This window comes from Cololabis saira, chromosome 10, assembly GCF_033807715.1.
Source record: "Cololabis saira isolate AMF1-May2022 chromosome 10, fColSai1.1, whole genome shotgun sequence".
Lineage (NCBI taxonomy): Eukaryota > Metazoa > Chordata > Actinopteri > Beloniformes > Belonidae > Cololabis > Cololabis saira.
Window position 1 is genome coordinate 45,361,039 of NC_084596.1, and position 20,392 is coordinate 45,381,430.

The following is a 20,392-nucleotide window of genomic DNA, read 5'->3' on the forward strand; positions in this document are numbered from 1 at the left end:
GACAGTATCGGTACTCGGTATCGGCAAGTACACAAATTAAAATATTCGTACTTGTACTCGGTGTGAAGAAAATGGTATCAGGGCATTGCTAGTCTTTCAGGACGTCCCGTCACAGAAGAGGATGAACAGTCGGTAGATGTTGAGCAGGGTTAGGGTTAGGTCTTGGGGTCAGAGGTTAGGTGTTGAGGTTAGGGTCAGGGGTTAGGGGTCAAAGTTCAGGGTCAGGTCTTGGTCTTGAGGTTGGGGTTTCCCGTCACAGAAGAGGATGAACAGTCGGTAGATGTTCAGCAGGACGACCAGAGCGTTATGGTTAGGGTTAGGTCTTGTGGTTAGGGTTAGAGGTTAGGGGTCAGAGGTTAGGGTTAGGTCTCGGTCTTGGTCTTGGGGTTGGGGTTTTCCGATCACAGAAGAGGATGAAGAGTGGGTAGATGTTCAGGAGGGTTAGGTGTTAGGGTTAGGTATTGGGGTTAGGTCTTGGGGCTGGGGTGGGGGTTTCCCGTCACAGAAGAGGATAAATAGGCGGTAGATGTTCAGGAGGGTTAGGGGTTAGTGTTAGTTGTTGAGGTTAGGTATTAGGGTTAGGGTTAGGTCTTGGGGTTGGGGTTAAAGGTTAGGGTCAGGGGTTAGGTGTTAGGGGTCAGGGGTCAGGGGTCAGAGGTAAGGGTCAGGTCTTGGTCTTGGTCTTTCGGTTGGGGTTGGTGTTGGGGTTGGGGTTTCCCGTCACAGAAGAGGATGAAGAGTCGGTAGATATTCAGGAGGGTCAGGGGTTAGTGTTCGTTGTTGGGGTTAGGTATTAGGGTTAGGGTTAGGTCTTGGGGTTGGGGTTAAAGGTTAGGGTCAGGGGTTAGGTGTTAGGGGTTAGGGGTCAGAGGTCAGGGTTAGGTCTTGGTCTTGGGGTTTCCGATCACAGAAGAGGATGAAGAGTCGGTAGATTTTCAGGAGGGTTAGGTGTTAGGGGTCAGGGGTCAGGGGTCAGAGGTCAGAGTTAGAGTTAGGTCTTGGTCTTGGGGTGGGGGTTTCCCGTCACAGAAGAGGATAAATAGGCGGTAGATGTTCAGGAGGGTTAGGGGTTAGTGTTAGTTGTTGGGGTTAGGTATTAGGGTTAGGGTTAGGTCTTGGGGTTGGGGCTAAAGGTTAGGGTCAGGGGTTAGGTGTTAGGGGTCAGGGGTCAGGGGTCAGAGGTAAGGGTCAGGTCTTGGTCTTTCGGTTGGGGTTGGTGTTGGGGTTTCCCGTCACAGAAGAGGATGAAGAGTCGGTAGATATTCAGGAGGGTCAGGGGTTAGTGTTAGTTGTTGGGGTTAGGTATTAGGGTTAGGTCTTGGGGTTGGGGTTAAAGGTTAGGGTCAGGGGTTAGGTGTTAGGGGTTAGGGGTCAGAGGTCAGGGTTAGGTCTTGGTCTTGGGGTTTCCGATCACAGAAGAGGATGAAGAGTCGGTAGATTTTCAGGAGGGTTAGGTGTTAGGGGTCAGGGGTCAGGGGTCAGAGGTCAGGGTTAGAGTTAGAGTTAGGTCTTGGTCTTGGGGTTGGGGTTTCCCGTCACAGAAGCGGATGAGGAGTCGGTAGATGTTCGGGAGGGTCAGGGGTTAGGGTTAGGTGTTGGGGTTAGGTATTGGGGTTAGGTATTGGGGTTAGGGTCAGGTCTTGGTCTTGGGGTTGGGGTTTCCCGTCACAGAAGAGGATGAAGAGTCGGTAGATGTTCGGGAGGGTCAGGGGTTAGGGTTAGGTGTTGGGGTTAGGTATTGGGGTTAGGGTCAGGTCTTGGTCTTGGGGCTGGGGTGGGGGTTTCCCGTCACAGAAGAAGATGAAGAGTCGGTAGATGTTCGGGAGGGTCAGGGGTTAGGGTTAGGTGTTGGGGTTAGGTATTGGGGTTAGGGTCAGGTCTTGGTCTTGGGATTGGGGTTTCCCGTCACAGAAGAGAATGAAGAGTCAGTAGATGTTCAGGAGGGTTGGTGTTAGGGTTAGGTATTGGGGTTAGGGTTAGGTCTTGGTCTTGGGGCTGGGGTGGGGGTTTCCCGTCACAGAAGAGGATGAAGAGTCGGTAGATGTTCAGCACGACGACCAGAGCGTTCTTGATGGTGAAGAAGATGAGCATCTGATGCACCACGCTGAAGCACGTCATGACGGTGAGCCGGACCACCAGGAACGGTCCGTCCTGGATAAACAAACTCTCTACCGAGCTCCAGAGGTCGGACCGGTGGAAGGATAGGTGGGAGGTGGGATCGGACAAGTCGCCTGTGGAACCGTCCATCACTGTCGACAAAGGAGGCGGTTTCAGGTGGTTGCAGCAGAAACATCCTGCTGCCCCGTTATTGATCAATGAGATTAAAATAACTTCACTGTTAACTTCACTTCCTGCTTTATTGTGAAGGTCTTGTGTTTTGTTTGTTTCCTTGGCCTGTAAATGTAAATGTACTTTATTAATATAGCCCTTTGCAGCCATCTCTAGTTAAGCCAAAGGGCTTTACAGAATAAGCAGTCAAAAAGGCTTGGGTTATACGCTTGAACTTTAACCTGGGCTCCTCCAACAAAAGTTGGTTTGAGTATCTCATTCTGCCAGGCTCACGCACCGTTAAAAGCTCAGATAAAAAGGGTGGGGGGGCAAGGCCGTCGAGGGCTTTAAAAACAAACATTAAGAGTTTAAAATCAATTCTAAAATGGACAGGAAGACGATGGAGTGAATAGAGGACCGGAGTGATATGCTCCTGTCTTTTAGTGTTAGTTAAAAGATGGGCAGATGCATTCTGCACTAGCTGAAGGCTAATAGAGGACTTGGAGACGCCAACATATAGAGCATTACAATAGTCTGATCTGGAGCTGATCAGAGCGGGAACAGCTTTCTCCAGGTCATGAGGATTTTAAAAAGATTTCCCTTTGGCCTGGAGGCGTAACTGATAAAAACTTGTCCTAACGACGTCATCAACTTGTCTGTCAAATTATCAAAAATCACCCCAAGATTTCTGACATCCGGACTGAAAGACGAGGATGAGGCACCAGCTAGTCGTCTCAGTTTCCCCAAACACAATGCTCTCTGTCTTGTCCTGGTTTCAGTGCAGGAAGTTCTGAGCCGACCGCTGCTGGATGTTAGCAATACATGCTAGCAGGGAACTTTGTGCATCAGTATCTCTGGGCTTCAATGGCAGATAGATTTGCAGATCATCTGCGTAACAGTGAAATAATATAATAGACCCAAGTGGTAACGTGTATAAAGAGAAAAGAATTGGACCAAGAATAGAACCTTGAGGCACGCCGCAGGAGAGAGTTCCTGATTGTTGGCACCTGTGTCTCGTCAGCCCTATGAATACATCTTCTCCGGCCTTTCTGTTCCTCATTGCTGGTCTGTTTTTCCATCCTGTTGCTTCACTCTTCTCCTTTCAGTTTTTGAGTTTACCTAATGCTCACACTAGGATTAGCATTAGCAAATTAGCACAATGATTGGTTCTTTTTAGCTTCATTTTTCTCAGATAATGGCTTTATTCTACATCTGAAGGTGTATTTGCCTGAAGTTTAGACCCACATGACCTGATTATGTTGTTTTAGTACAGAAATACAGGGAGGTCACCTGAGAGATTTAGCGGGAACTGCAGCATGCTCCAGGTCCAGACCACCAGGATGATGTAGACCATCACTGGACTGCTCTCCCTGGACACACACAGATCACATGTATTGATCAATGAACAGGCTCTACATCGCCCCGTCCTGGTTTCCTCTACTCACCCGATGTCGGTCAGCGTCTCGGTGGTGAACTCCAGGAATCTACTCACCTGATGGTGAACTCCAGGAATCTACTCACCTGATGGTGAACTCCAGGAATCTACTCACCTGATGGTGAACTCCAGGAATCTACTCACCTGATGTCTCGGTGGTGAACTCCAGGAATCTACTTACCCGATGGTGAACTCCAGGAATCTACTCACCCGATGGTGAACTCCAGGAATCTACTCACCTGATGTCTCGGTGGTGAACTCCAGGAATCTACTCACCCGATGTCTCGGTGGTGAACTCCAGGAATCTACTCACCCGATGTCGGACAGCGTTTCCGTGGTGAACTCCAGGAATCTACTCACCCGATATTGGTCAGGGTTTCCGTGGTCAACTCCAGGAATCTACTCACCCGATGTCGGTTAGCGTCTCGGTGGTGAACTCCAGGGATCTACTCACCCGATGGTGAACTCCAGGAATCTACTCACCGATGGTGAACTCCAGGAATCTACTCACCGATGGTGAACTCCAGGAATCTACTCACCCGATATTGGTCAGGGTTTCCGTGGTCAACTCCAGGAATCTACTCACCCGATGTCGGTTAGCGTCTCGGTGGTGAACTCCAGGGATCTACTCACCCGATGGTGAACTCCAGGAATCTACTCACCGATGGTGAACTCCAGGAATCTACTCACCCGATATTAGTCAGGGTTTCCGTGGTCAACTCCAGGATTCTACTCACCCAATGTCGGTCAGCGTTTCCGTGGTGAACTCCAGGATGTCGGCTCCGGTTCCTACGAAGATGAGCAGCAGTTGGGACAGCTGGTCTCTGGTCAGGTTTCCTCCGGCTGGCAGCAGCCACTTCCCCACGATCAGCAGGACGATCAGGACCTGGTGCAGGGCCAGGATCCAGTCGTTGGGACACACCGAGGTCAGGGGGTCCTGGGGGGTAGAAGGAGACCAACCACAACCTCTTCCAGGTGACTCCTCAGGCTTTGATGAGTTAAGCCGTTCGTTTGGCCGTGCATGTTTTCCCTGCCGTTTTGAGAATGGATTTTTTTCATTTCATTTCATTTCCATCACAAACATGAGTGCTAGTGCCCGTATAGCTCAACGGGTTGAGGAGGCGACATATGTAAACCTTCTCCTGTACAGCGACGCGGGTTCATTTCCAGTGGCGCCATATTTTGCCTCCACTTCCTACGTGTCTGTCTTTCACTGCAGCTATCAAATAAAGTCGCAACCCTGAACTAGCTGTATCTTCTGATCCTGTAGTGTTTCTTACAATTACAGTTTCAGTTACAGTTTCATAAAGAGGCTAAAACAAACTCATCAGAGCCCTTTCCTTCAGGTTTCAGGCTAGGGACCCTTACAGCTCTGAACCCAAATAACTTTCCTCTTCTTCCTCCTCTGAAGTAAACAGTCATCATTTCTGAACAATTGTGTAGAAATAAAAAAACAGCCCATAAATAGGCTAGAAATGGACCTGGCTGAAACACATTTCCCCGTCAACGTGATCATCAGGGGAGACGAAGCCGCAAACATTTCAGTCCAGGTTTAAACTTTATCCATGAGAAAATCTGAATCCGACACACAGAAAACAAAGGAGTTAATAGAGATTTTTCTACAGAAAAGGAGGAAAACGGCTCCAGTGAGGAAGTGGAGGACCAGGTTTTTACGGTTGTTTTTTTTTTAGGGTGGAGTTTAATTATCAGTAAAGTGAAAGTGCAGCGGGTTTGAGGTGAAACAACACGTCATCGTTGATGAATGTTGGCAAAATAAAGACTGGTTCTCTGCCCAGACAAACATTAACAGTGAGAAGCTCAACAATGTTTACTAGAATGAATACTCCTCCTCAAAAACATTGATGCTTCCTCTGTTTCATCATCATCCTGCATCCAGACCCTCATGTATGTTCGGACCCGTTTACATGCAACTGTTAACTTAAATCTACTGAATCTGGATCATCTCTCTGATTCCTGATAACTTAGACACTCAGTTTCAGTCCAGTTATTCCAACACATTAAAGAACATGTTTTTCCACATCAGGAACCCGGATTAAAAAACAAAGAAGTCTCTGTTGAGGCGAGTAGCGACACGCCGGAGCGACATGTTTATCAGGCTCCAACCTCCAACAACATCATGTTACCAGCTTCAATGGATTGTATTTACACCGCGCTTTACCAGTCCCCTTGACTTATAAATGCACTTTTACACCCTGTTACACCACCATACAGCACTCTTTGATAGAATATAATATCAGAGCCGAGGACCAAGAACTGAAACATCAACCCTCTGACTGGCAGACGCCGGCTCCAACTCCTCCAGTATTATCAAGTTATCAATATTCATTATTATTATTCATATTATACTGATCTACCTTAAAGGGAAAGTTCGGTTTTTTACAACCTGGACCTTATTTCTGGCATTTTTTATGGTCGTATACTCACCCAGGCAAGTTTGGTGTCATTTGGAGTCCTTCGGAAGATATTAGGGGGTTTTTTGCGAGCCGCTTCTCCATATAACGGTAGTGAACGGGGCACAGCGGGACACAGACGATGCAGCGTCTAAATAACACATGATTGCCGCGAAACTCGTTCATTTCTTTTATGAATCACTAGATCTGCTTCCAGGACCTGTTGTCTACATCCGGGGCTGTGTGTGTAACAAATAAATCAGTTTGTAAACAAGACCTCTGACCTCATGACGTCATCTCTGTGCGCGCACTCTGTCCTCCGTTCAGTGAGCTCTTCAGCCGTATACTCTGGCTCAAAACGGTAAGGACGTCCATCATATTCAGAATTTGACAAATATTCAGACATGTTTCAAATAACTAACAGTAAACTAACAGTAGCGTGAGGTTTCTGTACACAGAGCTGTGTCTGGGATGCGCGCACAGAGATGACGTCATGAGTTCAGAGGTCTTGTTTACAAACTAATTTATTTGTTACACACACAGCCCCGGATGTAGACAACAGGTCCTGGAAGACGCGCAGAAGCAGATCTAGTGATTCATAAAAGAAATTAACGAGTTTCGCGGCAATCATGTGTTATTTAGACGCTGCATCGTCTGTGTCCCGCGGTGCCCCGTTCACTACCGTTATATGGAGAAGCGGCTCGCAAAAAAACCCCTAATATCTTCCGAAGGACTCCAAATAACACCAAACTTATCTGGGTGAGTATATGACCATAAAAAATGCCAGAAATAAGGTCCAGGTTGTAAAAAAACTAACTTTCCCTTTAATGAGCAGGTAAAGCACCAGTATGGCCCGACTTTACTGGATTTGGTTCTTAAACTAAGGATGAAGGACGACAGAAACCTTGCCAGGTTGAAGTTAACGGTGTTTCTGTATTTACTGACTGATGAGGTCATCGGATGAGTCTCCTCAGCTTCATTACATGTTTCTGATGTTTCGACTACGTCTTAGTTTCACGATTCAAACATAGAGGTGATGCAGCTTTAGCCCCCGAAGCTTTGGCCTTTTCTTGTTCAAACTGCTGAGACTTTATGTTCAGTTCCATGTTAAAAACACTGAAACATTCAGCTCAGAGTAAAGACTACACTGCTATTTTATTGTTTCTTAAATGCTTTTATTATATCTTCCTGTTTTTGATTTCTGTTTAATGATTTCTGTTTAATTGTAACCCACTTTGGTCAATCTTGTACGCAAGTGTATGTACAGTATAATATATATTATATGTTTGTTTTTTTGTTAGTTTTTGGCTCTTTTTTTCTACACCTGTATTGCGTAGCTTAAGTTGTGTAGTAGGCGTTAGCATTAATAAGCTCTGCTTCTGCCTGAGCCTTTTTCAGTCAAATTGTAAAAAAAACTGTCTCTTCCTTGTTGCCTTGAAAGGTATATATGACTGAAATAAAATTAATCTAAACTAAATCTTGATGTTTTCAAATGTGTTACAGTATGTAAATACATTTGACCATTGACCTTATTTCTACACCATCTGAGGTTTAAACTGCACAATTTTTTCATTAAATAAAAAAAAATGCTCCTTGATTTGAGTCACGGCTCAGTTGGCCAACCAGGAGTTTCAGTTTTATTCACTGTTTTCTAATATTTGTTATAGGATATTTATTGAAGCAGAGCCAAGAATAAATCCAACAGCAGTTTGCCTCCTCTTGTTGTTCTTGTTTTATTCAAGAAAAGACTGGTCCAATAATATCAGAGAACCTGATATCCAACCGAAATAACGGATTACGGTCACTTTTCTGCAGATCCTGTCGACATGACATGAAGAAAAAGCAGTTTGAAGAGGGTTCTTGGTTCCTACCTTGAGGATCCGGTTATCTAAGGTCGAGTTGATCAGCTGTTTCAAGACGTTTCCGTAGCTTTCAGTGGAGTTTAGCTTGTTACACTGAAACAGAAGAGTTTAGCTTGTTACACTGAAACAGAAGAGTTTAGCTTGTTACACTGAAACAGAAGAGTTTAGCTTGTTACACTGAAACAGAAGAGTTTAGCTTGTTACACTGAAACAGAAGAGTTGAGTGTCATCAATGTAAAGCAGGAGAATTTAGCGTCATCAGCGTGAAACAGAAGAGTTGAGCGTCATCAGCGTGAAACAAGAGTTGAGCGTCATCAGCGTAAAGCAGAAGAGTTGAGCGTCATCAGTGTAAAGCAGAAGAGTTGAGCGTCATCAGCATGAAACAAGAGTTGAGCGTCATCAGCGTAAAGCAGGAGAGTTGAGCGTCATCAGCATGAAACAAGAGTTGAGCGTCATCAGCGTAAAGCAGTAGAGTTGAGCGTCATCAGCGTAAAACAGACGGGTTGAGCGTCATCAGCGTAAAGTAGAAGAGTTAAAGCGTCATCAGCATGAAACAAGAGTTGAGCGTCATCAGCGTAAAGCAGTAGAGTTGAGCGTCATCAGCATAAAGCAGAAGAGTTAAAGCGTCATCAGCATGAAACAAGAGTTGAGCGTCATCAGCGTAAAGCAGGAGAGTTGAGCGTCATCAGCGTAAAACAGACGGGTTGAGCGGCAGCGTAAACCAGAAGAGTTGAGCGTCATCAGCGTGAAACAAGAGTTGAGCGTCATCAGCATAAAGCAGAAGAGTTGGGCGTCATCAGCATGAAACAAGAGTTGAGCGTCATCAGCGTGAAGCAGGAGAGTTGAGCATCATCCGCGTAAAGCAGGAGAGTTGAGCGTCATCAGCGTAAAGCAGAAGAGTTGAGCGTCATCAGCGTAAAACAGGAGAGTTGAGCGTCATCATTGTAAAGCAGGAGAGTTGAGCGTCATCAGTGTAAAACAGGAGTTGAGCGTCATCAGCGTGAAACAGAAGAGTTGAGCGTCATCAGCGTGAAACAAGAGTTGAGCGTCATCAGCGTAAAGCAGAAGAGTTGAGCGTTTTCAGCGTGAAACAGGAGAGTTGAGCGTCATCAGCGTAAAGCAGCAGAGTTGAGCGTCATCAGCATGAAACAGAAGAGTTGAGCGTCATCAGCATGAAACAGAAGAGTTGAGCGTCATCAGCATGAAGCAGAAGAGTTGAGCGTCATCAGCGTAAAACAAGAGTTGAGCATCATCAGCGTAAAGCAGAAGAGTTGAGCGTCATCAGTGTAAAACAGGAGAGTTGAGCCTCATCAGCGTGAAACAAGAGTTGGGCGTCATCAGCGTAAAGCAGCAGAGTTGAGCCTCATCAGCGTGAAGCAGAAGAGTTGAGCGTCATCAGCGTAAAGCAGAAGAGTTGAGCGTCATCAGTGTAAAACAGGAGAGTTGAGCGTCATCAGCGTAAAGCAGAAGAGTTGAGCGTCATCAGCGTGAAACAAGAGTTGAGCGTCATCAGCGTAAAGCAGAAGAGTTGAGCGTCATCAGCGTAAGACAAGAGTTGAGCGTCATCAGCGTAAAGCAGAAGAGTTGAGCGTCATCAGCGTAAAGCAGGAGAGTTGAGCGTCATCAGCATAAAACAGGAGAGTTGAGCGTCATCAGCGTAAAGCAGAAGAGTTGAGCGTCATCAGCGTAAAGCAGAAGAGTTGAGCGTCATCAGTTTAAACAAGAGTTGAGCGTCATCAGCGTAAAGCAGAAGAGTTGAGCGTCATCAGCGTAAAACAAGAGTTGAGCGTCATCAGCGTAAAGCAGAAGAGTTGAGCGTCATCAGCGTAAAACAAGAGTTGAGCATCATCAGCGTAAAACAGGAGAGTTGAGCGTCATCAACGTAAAACAGGAGAGTTGAGCGCCATCAGCGTAAAACAGGAGAGTTGAGCGTCATCAACGTAAAACAGGAGAGTTGAGCGTCATCAGCGTAAAGCAGAAGACTTGAGCGTCATCAGCATGAAACAAGAGTTGAGCGTCATCAGCGTAAAGCAGAAGAGTTGAGTGTCATCAGCGTAAAACAAGAGTTGAGCGTCATCAGCGTAAAGCAGAAGAGTTGAGCGTCATCAGCGTAAAACAAGAGCTGAGCGTCATCAGCGTAAAACAGGAGAGTTGAGCGTCATCAACGTAAAACAGGAGAGTTGAGCGTCATCAGCGTGAAACAAGAGTTGAGCGTCATCAGCGTAAAGCAGGAGAGTTGAGCGTCATCAGCGTGAAACAGACGAGTTGAGCGTCATCAGCGTGAAACAGACGAGTTGAGCGTCATCAGCATGAAACAAGAGTTGAGCGTCATCAGCGTAAAGCAGAAGAGTTGAGCGTCATCAGTTTAAAAAAAGAGTTGAGCGTCATCAGCGTAAAGCAGAAGAGTTGAGCGTCATCAGCGTAAAGCAAGAGTTGAGCGTCATCAGCGTAAAGCAGAAGAGTTGAGCGTCATCAGTGTAAAGCAGAAGAGTTGAGCGTCATCAGCATGAAACAAGAGTTGAGCGTCATCAGCGTAAAGCAGGAGAGTTGAGCGTCATCAGCATGAAACAAGAGTTGAGCGTCATCAGCATAAAGCAGAAGAGTTGAGCGTCATCAGCATGAAACAAGAGTTGAGCGTCATCAGCGTAAAGCAGTAGAGTTGAGCGTCATCAGCGTAAAACAGACGGGTTGAGCGTCATCAGCATGAAACAAGAGTTGAGCGTCATCAGCGTAAAGCAGGAGAGTTGAGCGTCATCATTGTGAAACAGACGAGTTGAGTGTCATCAGCGTGAAACAAGAGTTGAGCGTCATCAGCATAAAGCAGAAGAGTTAAAGCGTCATCAGCATGAAACAAGAGTTGAGCGTCATCAGCGTAAAGCAGGAGAGTTGAGCGTCATCAGCGTAAAACAGACGGGTTGAGCGGCAGCGTAAACCAGAAGAGTTGAGCGTCATCAGCGTAAAGCAGAAGAGTTGAGCGTCATCAGCGTGAAACAAGAGTTGAGCGTCATCAGCATAAAGCAGAAGAGTTGAGGGTCATCAGCATGAAACAAGAGTTGAGCGCCATCAGCGTAAAGCAGAAGAGTTGAGCGTCATCAGTTTAAAAAAAGAGTTGAGCGTCATCAGCGTAAAGCAGAAGAGTTGAGCGTCATCAGCGTAAAACAGGAGAGTTGAGCGTCATCATTGTAAAGCAGGAGAGTTGAGCGTCATCAGTGTAAAACAGGAGTTGAGCGTAATCAGCGTGAAACAGAAGAGTTGGGCATCATCAGCGTGAAACAAGAGTTGAGCGTCATCAGCGTAAAGCAGTAGAGTTGAGCGTCATCAGCGTAAAACAGACGGGTTGAGCGTCATCAGCATGAAACAAGAGTTGAGCGTCATCAGCGTAAATCAGGAGAGTTGAGCGTCATCATTGTGAAACAGACGAGTTGAGTGTCATCAGCGTGAAACAAGAGTTGAGCGTCATCAGCATAAAGCAGAAGAGTTAAAGCGTCATCAGCATGAAACAAGAGTTGAGCGTCATCAGCGTAAAGCAGGAGAGTTGAGCGTCATCAGCGTAAAACAGACGGGTTGAGCGGCAGCGTAAACCAGAAGAGTTGAGCGTCATCAGCGTAAAGCAGAAGAGTTGAGCGTCATCAGCATGAAACAAGAGTTGAGCGTCATCAGCGTAAAGCAGGAGAGTTGAGCGTCATCAGCATGAAACAAGAGTTGAGCGTCATCAGCATAAAGCAGAAGAGTTGAGCGTCATCAGCATGAAACAAGAGTTGAGCGTCATCAGCGTAAAGCAGTAGAGTTGAGCGTCATCAGCGTAAAACAGACGGGTTGAGCGTCATCAGCATGAAACAAGAGTTGAGCGTCATCAGCGTAAAGCAGGAGAGTTGAGCGTCATCATTGTGAAACAGACGAGTTGAGTGTCATCAGCGTGAAACAAGAGTTGAGCGTCATCAGCATAAAGCAGAAGAGTTAAAGCGTCATCAGCATGAAACAAGAGTTGAGCGTCATCAGCGTAAAGCAGGAGAGTTGAGCGTCATCAGCGTAAAACAGACGGGTTGAGCGGCAGCGTAAACCAGAAGAGTTGAGCGTCATCAGCGTAAAGCAGAAGAGTTGAGCGTCATCAGCGTGAAACAAGAGTTGAGCGTCATCAGCATAAAGCAGAAGAGTTGAGGGTCATCAGCATGAAACAAGAGTTGAGCGCCATCAGCGTAAAGCAGAAGAGTTGAGCGTCATCAGTTTAAAAAAAGAGTTGAGCGTCATCAGCGTAAAGCAGAAGAGTTGAGCGTCATCAGCGTAAAACAGGAGAGTTGAGCGTCATCATTGTAAAGCAGGAGAGTTGAGCGTCATCAGTGTAAAACAGGAGTTGAGCGTAATCAGCGTGAAACAGAAGAGTTGGGCATCATCAGCGTGAAACAAGAGTTGAGCGTCATCAGCGTAAAGCAGTAGAGTTGAGCGTCATCAGCGTAAAACAGACGGGTTGAGCGTCATCAGCATGAAACAAGAGTTGAGCGTCATCAGCGTAAATCAGGAGAGTTGAGCGTCATCATTGTGAAACAGACGAGTTGAGTGTCATCAGCGTGAAACAAGAGTTGAGCGTCATCAGCATAAAGCAGAAGAGTTAAAGCGTCATCAGCATGAAACAAGAGTTGAGCGTCATCAGCGTAAAGCAGGAGAGTTGAGCGTCATCAGCGTAAAACAGACGGGTTGAGCGGCAGCGTAAACCAGAAGAGTTGAGCGTCATCAGCGTAAAGCAGAAGAGTTGAGCGTCATCAGCGTGAAACAAGAGTTGAGCGTCATCAGCATAAAGCAGAAGAGTTGAGGGTCATCAGCATGAAACAAGAGTTGAGCGCCATCAGCGTAAAGCAGAAGAGTTGAGCGTCATCAGTTTAAAAAAAGAGTTGAGCGTCATCAGCGTAAAGCAGAAGAGTTGAGCGTCATCAGCGTAAAACAGGAGAGTTGAGCGTCATCATTGTAAAGCAGGAGAGTTGAGCGTCATCAGTGTAAAACAGGAGTTGAGCGTCATCAGCGTGAAACAGAAGAGTTGGGCATCATCAGCGTGAAACAAGAGTTGAGCGTCATCAGCGTAAAGCAGAAGAGTTGAGCGTTTTCAGCGTGAAACAGGAGAGTTGAGCGTCATCAGCGTAAAGCAGCAGAGTTGAGCGTCATCAGCATGAAACAGAAGAGTTGAGCGTCATCAGCGTGAAGCAGAAGAGTTGAGCGTCATCAGCGTGAAACAGAAGAGTTGAGCGTCATCAGCGTGAAACAAGAGTTGAGCGTCATCAGCGTAAAGCAGAAGAGTTGAGCGTCATCAGCGTAAAGCAGGAGAGTTGAGCGTCATCAGCATAAAACAGGAGAGTTGAGCGTCATCAGCGTAAAGCAGAAGAGTTGAGCGTCATCAGCGTAAAGCAGAAGAGTTGAGCGTCATCAGTTTAAACAAGAGTTGAGCGTCATCAGCGTAAAGCAGAAGAGTTGAGCGTCATCAGCGTAAAACAAGAGTTGAGCGTCATCAGCGTAAAGCAGAAGAGTTGAGCGTCATCAGCGTAAAACAAGAGTTGAGCATCATCAGCGTAAAACAGGAGAGTTGAGCGTCATCAACGTAAAACAGGAGAGTTGAGCGCCATCAGCGTAAAACAGGAGAGTTGAGCGTCATCAACGTAAAACAGGAGAGTTGAGCGTCATCAGCGTAAAGCAGAAGACTTGAGCGTCATCAGCATGAAACAAGAGTTGAGCGTCATCAGCGTAAAGCAGAAGAGTTGAGTGTCATCAGCGTAAAACAAGAGTTGAGCGTCATCAGCGTAAAGCAGAAGAGTTGAGCGTCATCAGCGTAAAACAAGAGCTGAGCGTCATCAGCGTAAAACAGGAGAGTTGAGCGTCATCAACGTAAAACAGGAGAGTTGAGCGTCATCAGCGTGAAACAAGAGTTGAGCGTCATCAGCGTAAAGCAGGAGAGTTGAGCGTCATCAGCGTGAAACAGACGAGTTGAGCGTCATCAGCGTGAAACAGACGAGTTGAGCGTCATCAGCATGAAACAAGAGTTGAGCGTCATCAGCGTAAAGCAGAAGAGTTGAGCGTCATCAGTTTAAAAAAAGAGTTGAGCGTCATCAGCGTAAAGCAGAAGAGTTGAGCGTCATCAGCGTAAAGCAAGAGTTGAGCGTCATCAGCGTAAAGCAGAAGAGTTGAGCGTCATCAGTGTAAAGCAGAAGAGTTGAGCGTCATCAGCATGAAACAAGAGTTGAGCGTCATCAGCGTAAAGCAGGAGAGTTGAGCGTCATCAGCATGAAACAAGAGTTGAGCGTCATCAGCATAAAGCAGAAGAGTTGAGCGTCATCAGCATGAAACAAGAGTTGAGCGTCATCAGCGTAAAGCAGTAGAGTTGAGCGTCATCAGCGTAAAACAGACGGGTTGAGCGTCATCAGCATGAAACAAGAGTTGAGCGTCATCAGCGTAAAGCAGGAGAGTTGAGCGTCATCATTGTGAAACAGACGAGTTGAGTGTCATCAGCGTGAAACAAGAGTTGAGCGTCATCAGCATAAAGCAGAAGAGTTAAAGCGTCATCAGCATGAAACAAGAGTTGAGCGTCATCAGCGTAAAGCAGGAGAGTTGAGCGTCATCAGCGTAAAACAGACGGGTTGAGCGGCAGCGTAAACCAGAAGAGTTGAGCGTCATCAGCGTAAAGCAGAAGAGTTGAGCGTCATCAGCGTGAAACAAGAGTTGAGCGTCATCAGCATAAAGCAGAAGAGTTGAGGGTCATCAGCATGAAACAAGAGTTGAGCGCCATCAGCGTAAAGCAGAAGAGTTGAGCGTCATCAGTTTAAAAAAAGAGTTGAGCGTCATCAGCGTAAAGCAGAAGAGTTGAGCGTCATCAGCGTAAAACAGGAGAGTTGAGCGTCATCATTGTAAAGCAGGAGAGTTGAGCGTCATCAGTGTAAAACAGGAGTTGAGCGTAATCAGCGTGAAACAGAAGAGTTGGGCATCATCAGCGTGAAACAAGAGTTGAGCGTCATCAGCGTAAAGCAGTAGAGTTGAGCGTCATCAGCGTAAAACAGACGGGTTGAGCGTCATCAGCATGAAACAAGAGTTGAGCGTCATCAGCGTAAATCAGGAGAGTTGAGCGTCATCATTGTGAAACAGACGAGTTGAGTGTCATCAGCGTGAAACAAGAGTTGAGCGTCATCAGCATAAAGCAGAAGAGTTAAAGCGTCATCAGCATGAAACAAGAGTTGAGCGTCATCAGCGTAAAGCAGGAGAGTTGAGCGTCATCAGCGTAAAACAGACGGGTTGAGCGGCAGCGTAAACCAGAAGAGTTGAGCGTCATCAGCGTAAAGCAGAAGAGTTGAGCGTCATCAGCATGAAACAAGAGTTGAGCGTCATCAGCGTAAAGCAGGAGAGTTGAGCGTCATCAGCATGAAACAAGAGTTGAGCGTCATCAGCATAAAGCAGAAGAGTTGAGCGTCATCAGCATGAAACAAGAGTTGAGCGTCATCAGCGTAAAGCAGTAGAGTTGAGCGTCATCAGCGTAAAACAGACGGGTTGAGCGTCATCAGCATGAAACAAGAGTTGAGCGTCATCAGCGTAAAGCAGGAGAGTTGAGCGTCATCATTGTGAAACAGACGAGTTGAGTGTCATCAGCGTGAAACAAGAGTTGAGCGTCATCAGCATAAAGCAGAAGAGTTAAAGCGTCATCAGCATGAAACAAGAGTTGAGCGTCATCAGCGTAAAGCAGGAGAGTTGAGCGTCATCAGCGTAAAACAGACGGGTTGAGCGGCAGCGTAAACCAGAAGAGTTGAGCGTCATCAGCGTAAAGCAGAAGAGTTGAGCGTCATCAGCGTGAAACAAGAGTTGAGCGTCATCAGCATAAAGCAGAAGAGTTGAGGGTCATCAGCATGAAACAAGAGTTGAGCGCCATCAGCGTAAAGCAGAAGAGTTGAGCGTCATCAGTTTAAAAAAAGAGTTGAGCGTCATCAGCGTAAAGCAGAAGAGTTGAGCGTCATCAGCGTAAAACAGGAGAGTTGAGCGTCATCATTGTAAAGCAGGAGAGTTGAGCGTCATCAGTGTAAAACAGGAGTTGAGCGTAATCAGCGTGAAACAGAAGAGTTGGGCATCATCAGCGTGAAACAAGAGTTGAGCGTCATCAGCGTAAAGCAGTAGAGTTGAGCGTCATCAGCGTAAAACAGACGGGTTGAGCGTCATCAGCATGAAACAAGAGTTGAGCGTCATCAGCGTAAATCAGGAGAGTTGAGCGTCATCATTGTGAAACAGACGAGTTGAGTGTCATCAGCGTGAAACAAGAGTTGAGCGTCATCAGCATAAAGCAGAAGAGTTAAAGCGTCATCAGCATGAAACAAGAGTTGAGCGTCATCAGCGTAAAGCAGGAGAGTTGAGCGTCATCAGCGTAAAACAGACGGGTTGAGCGGCAGCGTAAACCAGAAGAGTTGAGCGTCATCAGCGTAAAGCAGAAGAGTTGAGCGTCATCAGCGTGAAACAAGAGTTGAGCGTCATCAGCATAAAGCAGAAGAGTTGAGGGTCATCAGCATGAAACAAGAGTTGAGCGCCATCAGCGTAAAGCAGAAGAGTTGAGCGTCATCAGTTTAAAAAAAGAGTTGAGCGTCATCAGCGTAAAGCAGAAGAGTTGAGCGTCATCAGCGTAAAACAGGAGAGTTGAGCGTCATCATTGTAAAGCAGGAGAGTTGAGCGTCATCAGTGTAAAACAGGAGTTGAGCGTCATCAGCGTGAAACAGAAGAGTTGGGCATCATCAGCGTGAAACAAGAGTTGAGCGTCATCAGCGTAAAGCAGAAGAGTTGAGCGTTTTCAGCGTGAAACAGGAGAGTTGAGCGTCATCAGCGTAAAGCAGCAGAGTTGAGCGTCATCAGCATGAAACAGAAGAGTTGAGCGTCATCAGCGTGAAGCAGAAGAGTTGAGCGTCATCAGCGTGAAACAGAAGAGTTGAGCGTCATCAGCGTGAAACAAGAGTTGAGCGTCATCAGCGTAAAGCAGAAGAGTTGAGCGTCATCAGCGTGAAACAAGAGTTGAGCGTCATCAGCGTAAAGCAGAAGAGTTGAGCGTCATCAGCGTAAAACAAGAGTTGAGCGTCATCAGCGTAAAGCAGAAGAGTTGAGCGTCATCAGCGTAAAGCAGGAGAGTTGAGCGTCATCAGCGTAAAACAGGAGAGTTGAGCGTCATCAGCGTAAAGCAGAAGAGTTGAGCATCATCAGCGTAAAGCAGAAGAGTTGAGCGTCATCAGTTTAAAACAAGAGTTGAGCGTCATCAGCGTAAAGCAGAAGAGTTGAGCGTCATCAGCGTAAAACAAGAGTTGAGCGTCATCAGCGTAAAGCAGAAGAGTTGAGCGTCATCAGCGTAAAACAAGAGTTGAGCGTCATCAGCGTAAAACAGGAGAGTTGAGCGTCATCAACGTAAAACAGGAGAGTTGAGCGCCATCAGCGTAAAACAGCAGACTTGAGCGTCATCAGCGTAAAGCAGAAGAGTTGAGCGTCATCAGCGTAAAGCAGAAGAGTTGAGCGTCATCAGTTTAAAAAAAGAGTTGAGCGTCATCAGCGTAAAGCAGAAGAGTTGAGCGTCATCAGCGTAAAACAGGAGAGTTGAGCGTCATCATTGTAAAGCAGGAGAGTTGAGCGTCATCAGTGTAAAACAGGAGTTGAGCGTCATCAGCGTGAAACAGAAGAGTTGGGCATCATCAGCGTGAAACAAGAGTTGAGCGTCATCAGCGTAAAGCAGAAGAGTTGAGCGTTTTCAGCGTGAAACAGGAGAGTTGAGCGTCATCAGCGTAAAGCAGCAGAGTTGAGCGTCATCAGCATGAAACAGAAGAGTTGAGCGTCATCAGCGTGAAGCAGAAGAGTTGAGCGTCATCAGCGTGAAACAGAAGAGTTGAGCGTCATCAGCGTGAAACAAGAGTTGAGCGTCATCAGCGTAAAGCAGAAGAGTTGAGCGTCATCAGCGTGAAACAAGAGTTGAGCGTCATCAGCGTAAAGCAGAAGAGTTGAGCGTCATCAGCGTAAAACAAGAGTTGAGCGTCATCAGCGTAAAGCAGAAGAGTTGAGCGTCATCAGCGTAAAGCAGGAGAGTTGAGCGTCATCAGCGTAAAACAGGAGAGTTGAGCGTCATCAGCGTAAAGCAGAAGAGTTGAGCATCATCAGCGTAAAGCAGAAGAGTTGAGCGTCATCAGTTTAAAACAAGAGTTGAGCGTCATCAGCGTAAAGCAGAAGAGTTGAGCGTCATCAGCGTAAAACAAGAGTTGAGCGTCATCAGCGTAAAGCAGAAGAGTTGAGCGTCATCAGCGTAAAACAAGAGTTGAGCGTCATCAGCGTAAAACAGGAGAGTTGAGCGTCATCAACGTAAAACAGGAGAGTTGAGCGCCATCAGCGTAAAACAGCAGACTTGAGCGTCATCAGCGTAAAGCAGAAGAGTTGAGCGTCATCAGTGTAAAACAGGAGAGTTGAGCGCCATCAGCGTAAAACAGGAGAGTTGAGCGTCATCAGCGTAAAACAAGAGTTGAGCGTCATCAGCGTAAAACAGGAGAGTTGAGGGTCATCAACGTAAAACAGGAGAGTTGAGCGCCATCAGCGTAAAGCAGAAGAGTTGAGCGTCATCAGCGTAAAACAAGAGTTGAGCGTCATCAGCGTAAAACAGGAGAGTTGAGCGTCATCAACGTAAAACAGGAGAGTTGAGAGCCATCAGCGTAAAACAGCAGACTTGAGCGTCATCAGCGTAAAGCAGAGGAGTTGAGCGTCATCAGTGTAAAACAGGAGAGTTGAGCGTCATCAGCGTAAAGCAGAAGAGTTGAGCGTCATCAGCGTAAAGCAGAAGTGTTGAGCGTCATCAGTGTAAAACAGGAGAGTTGAGCGTCATCAGCGTAAAACAGGAGAGTTGAGCGTCATCAGCGTAAAGCAGAAGAGTTGAGCGTCATCAACGTAAAACAAGAGTTGAGCGTCATCAACGTAAAGCAGAAGAGTTGAGCGTCATCAGCGTAAAACAGGAGAGTTGAGCGTCATTAGCGTAAAGCAGAAGAGTTGAGCGTCATCAGCGTAAAGCAGAAGTGTTGAGCGTCATCAGCGTAAAGCAGAAGTGTTGAGCGTCATCAGCGTAAAACAGGAGAGTTGAGCGTCATTAGCGTAAAGCAGAAGAGTTGAGCGTCATCAGCGTAAAGCAGAAGTGTTGAGCGTCATCAGCGTAAAGCAGAAGTGTTGAGCGTCATCAGCGTAAAACAGGAGAGTTGAGCGTCATCAACGTAAAACAGGAGAGTTGAGCGTCATCAGCGTAAAGCAGAAGAGTTGAGCGTCATCAACGTAAAACAAGAGTTGAGCGTCATCAGCGTAAAACAGGAGAGTTGAGCGTCATCAGCGTAAAACAGGAGAGTTGAGCGTCATCAGCGTAAAGCAGAAGAGTTGAGCGTCGTCAGCGTAAAGCAGAAGAGTTGAGCGTCATCAGCGTAAAGCAGAAGAGTTGCGCGTCGTCAGCGTAAAGCAGAAGAGTTGAGCGTCATCAGCGTAAAGCAGAAGAGTTGAGCGTCATCAGCGTAAAGCAGAAGAGTTGAGCGTCATCAGCGTAAAGCAGAAGAGTTGAGCGTCGTCAGCGTAAAGCAGAAGAGTTGAGCGTCATCAGCGTAAAGTAGAAGAGTTGAGCGTCATCAGCGTAAAGCAGAAGAGTTGAGCGTCATCAGCGTAAAGTAGAAGAGTTGAGCGTCATCAGCGTAAAGCAGGAGACTTGAGCGTCATCAGCGTGAAACAGAAGAATTGAGCGTCATCGGCGTAAAACAGGAGAGTTGAGCGTCATCAGCGTAAAGCAGAAGAGTTGAGCGTCATCAGTGTAAAACAGAAGAGTTGACCGTCATCAACGTAAAGCAGGAGAGTTGAGCATCATCAGCGTAAAGCATGAGGAAACCCGTCAGAACCACCAGCACCTTAGCTTCGGTTGACTGGTTCTCCTGGTGATGAAGCTCCAGGATCCAGATGGTTGGGATGAAGCTGATCAGGAACATAAATATAGCTGGAGAAAACCTGTAAAAACAGGTGCATTAAACCGCCGGTTTGATTCCAGATGAATCCGTTTGAGGTTAAAGACATTCGTCTACCATCTGCATCCACATCTCCTCTTCGTCCTCAGAGACACGATCATCTCCAGAACCAGCGGCAGCAGGAGGAAGAGGAGGAACCAGAACCGGCCGTCGTTCTTCACCTTCACCACCCGAATCACTCCGATGAAAGAGACCAGGAGGAAGAGGAGCCTGGTGACCACGGAGAAGATCACCCTGAAGAACATGGTGGCTGACTGAGGAGTTTCTGGGGAGTTTCTGAGGAATTTCTGAGGAGTTTCTGAGGAGTTTCTGAAGAGTTTCTGAGGAGTTTCTGAAGAGTTTCTGAGGAGTTTCTGAGGAGTTTCTGAGGAATTTCTGAGAGGTTCTGAGGATTTTCTG

The 20,392-nt window shown here is 46.7% G+C and overlaps 1 protein-coding gene across 1 annotated transcript; it reads right to left on the reverse strand.

The window, feature by feature from the left end:
• Positions 1 to 1,905: 1,905 nt before the first annotated feature.
• Positions 1,906 to 20,238, reverse strand: LOC133452270 (transmembrane protein 26-like). Its single transcript, XM_061731492.1, has 6 exons — positions 20,051 to 20,238; positions 19,880 to 19,976; positions 7,986 to 8,069; positions 4,441 to 4,640; positions 3,559 to 3,638; positions 1,906 to 2,249 (listed from the first exon to the last, which is right to left on the reverse strand). The coding sequence occupies exons 1-6, from the start codon at positions 20,236 to 20,238 to the stop codon at positions 1,906 to 1,908; spliced, it is 993 nt and encodes a 330-aa protein (XP_061587476.1).
• Between the last annotated feature and the right edge of the window lie 154 nt (positions 20,239 to 20,392).